Below are 8,264 nucleotides of genomic sequence, written 5' to 3' on the forward strand. Positions count from 1 at the left end.
AAAAAAAAAAAAAAAAAAAAAAAAAAAAAAAAAAAAAAAAAAAAAAAAAAAAAAAAAAAAAAGTGCCGACTCCAACCTCTAAGCGATTCAGTGGTCTGCATTCTACACGTGGCTTATTGATGATTTTTGGACGGCCTTGATTTGAGAGTTCAAAATGTGGGTCCCAAAGAGAAGATGACAAATATTCCAATTTATTTAAACTTTTTTTTAAAAAAATTTAAAAACAATGTCTAGATTTTGATTAATTCTTTAAAATTAATATATATTGTTCTAGACGAAATATGTGATGTTTTTAATCTATTCACGATAAATAAGGTATAAAATTCGTTAGGTAAAAGATTTTAATGATATAAATTAACGGTAATGTTAATAAAATTCAAAGTGGAAACCTACCAAAAGCATCTAATTGTTTTTGTAAAAAAATCTAATTTAGTAAAAACATATCTATAAAAGTTTCAATAATACATAAAAAGTTAAAAAAAAATATATATGCTTGAATTTTGAAAAGTTCCATTAATACTTTTAAACTTTACTACAAATTTTTTTTTTTTAAAAAAAAAAATTTAATACCAAATTTAAAAAAATATTTATAAAATTTTAAAAATAGCATCATTCTTAACCTTTATAAAAAAAGAATATATATATTAAAATGTTTTTATCATTCGTGTACAACAAAAAAAAAATTATCTCCACTTCATAGATTATTTCATTTTTGAAAGTTAATGGGTATTTATTGATTCCATTATTGGTAGAAGCACGAGTAATTTTTAACCTTTTGAAAATATTTAAATTTCTTTTTAAAAAAAGTTAAAAGATTTAATGAAATTGACTTTTTTTGAAGACATTTTCGAGTTAAAAAGGTATTTTGGTAGAATTATAAAAAATAATGTTAAATATATTTTAAAACAAATTTATGGTTTAAAGATATATTTTTATGATAAATCTAATCTTACAAATAAGTTATTTAAACAATAAAAAAGAGAGAGTTAGGAAATTGAGAGGGGGTTAGAGGTAAATTCAAGGGGAATGAGATCCGAGCTAGCAAATGTGGGCATGTCATTATCACACAGATTTGCGATGGAGATTTTCTTCCCCTTCCCACCATTTTGATTCTCTCTACCTCCCACACAGTGAAGAGAGTGAGAGAGAGCCAATAAAACTAAAAACCCCCATAGAAAAACCCTGTAAATTTTGAGTTTTCTGGTTCTGGGTTCTTTCATTCAGGTTGAAGCTGTTTCCACTCTTCTCTGTTTTGTTAATGGAGGAGGAGCCTACTTGTATGTACTCACTATAAAAAGCGAGCTCACAGCAGATGAGAGAGAGAGAGAGAGAGAGAGAGAGGAAGAATAATAATAATATTTTATAAAAAAAGGTACACAAAGCCAGAGAGGAATAGAGGCAGACATAGTGGGTTTCTGCCATAGTGAAAGAGTATTGGGAAGGAGAGCGATTTGGGAGACACCAAAGTTATCCCACAAATTGTTTGATTTCAATTTTTTTGAGCTCCAAACAACAAACAAGAAAGGGAAATAACAATCGGGGGGAGATATTGAAGAAATCCCATGTGAAATTCTGCGGTAAAAGCCACTCCGGATCGATCTGTGGAGGACCTTCTTCCTCCTCCATCATCTCTGCACACCATTGGTTGCATTTTCCATCTTTTGTGATACCCAGGTGAGCAAAACTGCAAAAGCATTGTTTCTTTTGATAACCCACTTTCCCCTTTTCCTTTTCTTTTTGTTTTCTTTCTGCTCTCTGTCTCTGTCTGTGTGTATGTGTGTGTTTCTTCTTGTGTTCTTCGCTGCGCGTGTGTGGTTTGTCTTGGGAGCAGCGGAGTGTTCAGCTATGAATTTGATTGTTTAATGGAAGTGAAATGGGTAACAACTGAACTTCACGCCTGGAGGAAGGAGAAGTAGATGGACATGATTAGCTTACACTGTTCTGCATTTTTTTTTATTGTTTGTTTCCTTTTTTGTTACGCAAAGACGTCATTGACCAGAAAGTATATGAAGAGGAATTCTTTGGAATGTGGGCTTTTCTCTCTCCCTTGCCTCTTATTTTCATTTTTGACCTCAATTAGAACACCCCATCTTTTCAGACTCAGGCTTGTCTCTAGGAATTGAACGGCTCTCTTTATTGATTCTGACTCAACTCATCGTCTTTCCTCCCTAATCTAGGAATGGGTTTAAAAAGGAAATGGGTTTTTTCGGGTTTTGCTTTCTGAGCTTCAAATCCAACAGGTGACAATCTGCCTCTTGTCAACCTTTTGCCTTTTCTGTTTAATTGCAGGAGAAACTGTGGGAGGAGTTTTCAGAAAGAAAGTGAGCGAGCTCAAGAATGTTGCCGGTTCTTCAGGTTGGCCTTGTTTTGGTAGAGGAATGAAGAAGAAAAGGAAGTGAAAATGCAGGTGAGCGATAACTCTGTGGGTTTGAAGTGGAATGAGCAAATGGGAACAACAAAGAAGGGTTACACATTTGTTCAAGCTAACAGGGCTTGGCTTAGAAAGTATCTTCTGTTCTGGATTATGGGGATGGCGTTTATCAGCATGTTAATCTATAATGGCATGGATGCTGATATCAAAGTGAGGAGGAATGAAGTGTTGGGGAGTATGTGTGAGCAGAGGGCAAGGATGTTGCAGGATCAATTCAATGTTAGTGTTAACCATGTTCATGCCTTGGCTGTCCTTGTTTCCACCTTTCATTACTTCAAAAGCCCTTCTGCTATTGATCAGGTTTGTACTTTCACCTCTGTACATTGGTTTGTTCTTCTTATAGTTCTGGGAAATCTCAACCCTGCAAGTTAAACATGTTCAATTCTGTGCATTTTCTTGAGCAAACTGGTATTTCAATGTCTTTTACCCGTCGTGACATTGTTGTTTAACAAGCCCGAAACTCAACAATGCAGGAAACTTTTGCAGAATACACGGCCAGAACTGCTTTTGAACGGCCTCTACTCAGTGGGGTGGCGTATGCACAAAGAGTGATTCATTCGGAGAGGGATATCTTCGAAAAGCAACACGGGTGGATGATAAGAACAATGGAAAAGGAACCTTCACCCATTCGAGATGAATATGCACCAGTAATATTTTCTCAAGAAACAGTCTCGTATATTGAATCGTTGGATATGATGTCAGGAGAGGTAGAGCAAATGTTGCTATTCTAGCTTATATATTGGATAAAAATGGCATGTCTGTATATATCGTTTTGCCTTCCTCATTTGGTAGATTGCTTCTCTCTGATGCGACGCAGGAGGACCGGGAAAATATTTTGAGGGCTAGAGCAACAGGAAAGGCTGTCTTAACAAGACCCTTCAGGCTGCTGGGTTCCCATCATCTTGGAGTTGTTTTGACATTTCCTGTTTACAAATCCAAATTGCCATCCATACCGACTGAAGAAGAACGGATAGAAGCAACAGCAGGGTCAGTCTGGATATGAAGTAGTTTAATAAGAAATGTGAATTCATCTGTGCTTTGTTTGTTCATCATTAAATATAGAACAGTGGCTCTCAGCGACATGTACCTTAATTTTTCAGATCTTTGAGCTTTAGCATCATATTAGAGGTGAAATTATATGTGCCAGATATGTTGAATTGTTTCTTATCTTAAAGCAGCTACGTTGGCGGAGCCTTTGATGTTGAGTCACTCGTGGAGAACTTGCTTGGGCAGCTTGCAGGGAATCAGGCCATTTTGGTAAATGTATATGATGTCACGAACTCTTCTGATCTTCTCGTGATGTATGGTCATCAATATCAAGATGGTGACTTGTCGCTTTCGCATGAGAGCAGCCTTGATTTCGGAGATCCATTCAGGAAGCATTTGATGATTTGTAGGTAAAAGATTCTACCATATTAGGTACATCTCTGATGTGGAGTGTTTGCTTCAGTGACTTATGGCTTTCCTCATGTGGTTATGGTGCAGATATCAGCAGAGGGCTCCCACATCCTGGACTGCCCTAACTACTGCATTCTTATTCTTCGTGATCGGTTTGTTAGTTGGATATATTTTGTATGGTGCAGCAACTCACATTGTGAAGGTTGAAGATGATTTTCATAAAATGCAAGTACTGAAAGTTCGAGCGGAGGCTGCCGATGTAGCAAAATCCCAGGTACCATCAATCAGGTCATATAGGAACTAAATAATTAGAGACTCGAATAGAAAAGGAAATGGATGGAATTAGGGGGGAGAGAAAGGGATAGTTGGGATGAAAGTTCTAAATGAATCTTATGTTCGAGTTATGTATGTTGTAGCAAAATATGGCTTCAAAGCAGAGTGCATAATAAGAGGTTAAATGAATATGATAGCTAAACCTCTGCATTACCCAAAAACATAAACGGTTGGGTATTGTTGTTGGGGAGTCCCACATCGGCTAATTAAGAGGACTATCATAGGTTTATAAGTAAGGAATATATCTCCGTTGGTATGAGGTCTTTTGGGGAAACCAAAAACAAAACCATGAGAGCTTATGCTTGAAGTAGACAATATCATACCATTGTGGAGGATCGTAATTCCTAACATGGTATTAGAGGCAAGCCCTTAATTTAGTCATGTCAATAGAATCCTCAAATGTCGAACAAAGAAATTGCTAGCCTCGAGAGTGTAGTCAAAAGTGACTCATGTGTCGAACAAAGGGTGTACTTCGTTCGAGGGCTCCAGAGAAAGGAGTCGAGCCTCGATTAAGGGGAGGTTGTTCGAGGGCTACATAGACCTCAGGGGAGGCCCTATGGTGTACTTTGTTTGAGGGGAGGATTGTTGAGTATTATTGTTGGGGAGTACCACATCAGCTAATTAAGAGGATGATCATGAGTTTACAAGTAAAGAATATCTCCATTGGTATGAGGCCTTTTGGAGAAAACCAAAAACAAAACCATGAGAGCGCTTATACTCAAAGTGGACAATATCATACCATTGTGGAGGGTCATGATTCCTATCATAAACATGGAAATATCTTGATTATGACCTCGTTATATCTTTGTGATATCACTGCATTTTGACTTAGTTGTCGCGAGTATAAGTGGTGAATTCAATTTTCTTGAGTTCTGCATTGAATTTTGTGTATGTTCTTAGACATACTGACACATATATACGATGCTGCTTCTCTTGATTAAAATCTCTCTTTTCTTTTGGTTTCAGTTTCTTGCAACTGTTTCTCATGAAATTAGGACACCAATGAATGGCATCCTCGGTGCGTATATTCCTGTCTCGCTTTGCTTTTACCGAATGAGCTCGTTTTACATGTACAAAGGATACTCAAATCTATTATCTTTGTATGCATCAATTTCAGGAATGCTTGCTCTGCTTCTGGATACAGATTTAAGTTCCACACAGAAGGATTATGCTCAAACTGCCCAGGCTTGTGGAAAGGCACTGATAGCATTAATAAATGAGGTTCTCGACCGGGCAAAAATTGAAGCTGGAAAGTTAGAACTGGAAGCAGTTCCATTCGACATTCGATCAATACTTGATGACGTGCTATCTTTATTTTCCGAGAAGTCCAGACAAAAGGGTCTGGAGGTAGGCTGTATGGACATCATTTATTTTCAAATAAACACGTTTGCTGCCTATTTGTTACATGTCATGTTAATTGATAACTTCATTGCTTTTTGCCATGGTGATTTCAACCATAATTGAACATCTATATGGAAATGAAGCTGGCAGTTTTTGTTTCTGATAAAGTTCCAGAAATTGTAATTGGAGATCCTGGAAGATTCAGACAAATTATAACAAATCTTGTGGGTAACTCTGTTAAGGTGAGTGCGTTTTTTCGATTGTATTTCCATATTCGAATCCAACATAAACGCTTAATCTTTTAGTACATCTTCTGCTAACGAGTTCGGATTATTTGCGTTTTCTTTTGACTATTATTGTCTAACTGGTTGGAAACAGCATAAAAAAGCTTCTTTTTTTTTTCCAGTTTACTGAAAGGGGACATATATTTGTTAAAGTACACCTAGCTGAGAATTCAAAAGTCTCCATGGACAAGGAATATGTCAACGGAATATCCGATAGTGGCTTATTCGTATTGGATGGTCGTGAATTTCAAACTTTGAGTGGACGCGAGGCAGCCGATGATCAGAACAGTTGGGATAACTTCAAGCATCTAATCGCTGACGACAACTTCCAGTCGAATGCCGCTCCAAACAACACAGCAGTTACCAACAAGGGTTGTGATAATGTTACTTTGATGGTAAGTGTGGAGGATACTGGAATTGGGATCCTTTTACATGCCCAAAATCGAGTTTTCACGCCCTTCATGCAAGCAGATAGCTCGACCTCCCGAAATTATGGAGGGACTGGTATTGGTTTGAGTATCAGCAAATGTTTAGTTGAGTTAATGGGTGGTCAGATCAACTTCATAAGCCGGCCTCAGATTGGAAGCACGTTTTCCTTCACTGCTGTATTTGGAAAATGTAAGAAAAACTCAATGAATGATATGAAAAAGCCCAACTCTGAAGAACTTCCCCCCAGTTTTAGAGGAATGAAAGCAATAGTAGTTGATAGCAAACATGTTAGAGCTTCTGTAACTAGATATCATTTGAAGAGACTTGGTATCATAGTTGAAGTCACCAATAGCATCAACATGGCAGCTTCTTTATTCAGAGAAAATGGATCCACACTACCAGGGTAAGCCCTTCTCTTTTATTCTTTTGATTATAAATTGATTTCGAATGATTAAAAGCATGTTTCGTTGCAGAAACACAATCCTTCCAGATATGATCTTAGTTGAAAAGGACATACTAAATTCTGATGAGGAATGTGGGATCATTCGTCAACTGAACTGGAAACCGAACGGTAGTTCGGTTAAGTTTCCAAAGCTGATCCTTCTCGCTACCAATATTGCCACTGCTGAACTAGACAAGGCAAGAGCATCAGGTTTTGCAGACACCGTGATCATGAAGCCGTTGAGGGCGACTATGGTGGCTGCCTGTCTTCAACAAGTACTCGGGGTTAAGAATCAGAGACGGCCGAATGGTTCTGCTTTCCTCCAGAGCCTTCTCTGTGGCAAGAGAATCTTAATTGTTGATGACAACCGAGTAAACCGTCGGGTCGCTGCAGGTGCTCTGAAGAAATTTGGTGCAGATGTTGAGTGTGCAGATAGCGGAAAATCTGCCCTGAAGTTGCTTCAGCTGCCGCATAATTTTGATGCTTGCTTCATGGATATTCAAATGCCTGAAATGGATGGGTATGTTCTAACAACTCTCCATTTCTCCTTTTTGGTGTCTTAGCTCAAAAAACACACGAAACAGATCTCTTGAACAAGTTTTTCTGATCTGAATACCAAGAATTTCTGGAGTAAACTTTGAGTATAGTGTTGTCGAAACTGCAGGTTTGAGGCGACTCGTCGTATCAGGACGATGGAGGTCGAGGCAAACAAAGGAGGATTGTCTGCAGCAGAAGGCAAATGCCCTATACCAATATTAGCAATGACTGCAGACGTGATTCATGCTACGTACGAAGAATGCCTGAAATGCGGTATGAATGGCTACGTCTCGAAACCGTTTGAAGAAGAAAATCTATACAAGGAAGTTGCCAGATTTTTCAAAAAACCATAGTCCATCAAAAGCTTCATGAATGACAAGAGATCATCAGCTGGAGAGCTCCTTTTGGTGGGTTGGAAAGTACCAGCAAGTTTTGACACCATTGCTGGTGCTAACTGTCCTGTTGCTGGTGACCGAGGAACCGAGTTCAACGAGGGCGTCGGGAATTCTCGACTGCCATTGAGACTCGGGTTTGAGCTGCTACCATTTCTAACCAACTAAATATTTTATTTTGACTAGAATGTGAGTACCTACCTGTATACTACATCAGAAATATCCATCCCCAAATGGATGTATAAATATGGTTGCAAGGGGAAGGAGCTAAATTGTAAATGCTCATATTTTTAAGACCTCTTCTAAACATCTTTATAGTTGGTTGGCTTAGGCTCTTCATTTTGGCTTCTTAATATTTACATCAACCTCATTCATTCATAAGATCATTGAGCATAAAAGATCTTACGTTTCGTACGATTATGAAAAAACTTTATGTGAGATTCCATGTCGATTGTAGAGGGGAATAAGTGTCGACGAGGACGCTGGCCCCAAAGGGATTAGATTGTGAGATCTCACATCAGTTAAAGAGAAGCAAAACATTTTGAGGGGAAGCTCGGAAGGGAAAGTCCAAAAAAGACAATATCTCGAAGGAAAAGTCCAAAATAGATAATACTAATATTAATGAGATATGCATTTTTGATGTAACCGTTATTATTCTGTTAGGGATATATTCATTA

At 37.9% G+C, this 8,264-nt stretch overlaps 1 protein-coding gene across 1 annotated transcript; it reads left to right on the top strand.

Moving 5' to 3' along the window:
- Nucleotides 1–1,046: 1,046 nt before the first annotated feature.
- On the top strand, nucleotides 1,047–7,962 carry LOC111445102 (histidine kinase 4-like). The gene is made up of 12 exons (XM_023083332.1): nucleotides 1,047–1,674; nucleotides 2,290–2,731; nucleotides 2,905–3,138; nucleotides 3,249–3,418; nucleotides 3,610–3,828; nucleotides 3,917–4,103; nucleotides 5,129–5,180; nucleotides 5,280–5,509; nucleotides 5,647–5,745; nucleotides 5,910–6,619; nucleotides 6,690–7,178; nucleotides 7,323–7,962. Exons 2-12 carry the CDS (start codon nucleotides 2,402–2,404, stop codon nucleotides 7,546–7,548), a joined length of 2,946 nt encoding a protein of 981 aa, XP_022939100.1. The 5' UTR covers nucleotides 1,047–1,674; nucleotides 2,290–2,401; the 3' UTR covers nucleotides 7,549–7,962.
- Nucleotides 7,963–8,264: the final 302 nt, after the last annotated feature.

The sequence above is a fragment of the Cucurbita moschata genome, unplaced genomic scaffold (genome assembly GCF_002738365.1).
Source record: "Cucurbita moschata cultivar Rifu unplaced genomic scaffold, Cmos_1.0 Cmo_Scf00007, whole genome shotgun sequence".
In the NCBI taxonomy this organism is placed as follows: domain Eukaryota; kingdom Viridiplantae; phylum Streptophyta; class Magnoliopsida; order Cucurbitales; family Cucurbitaceae; genus Cucurbita; species Cucurbita moschata.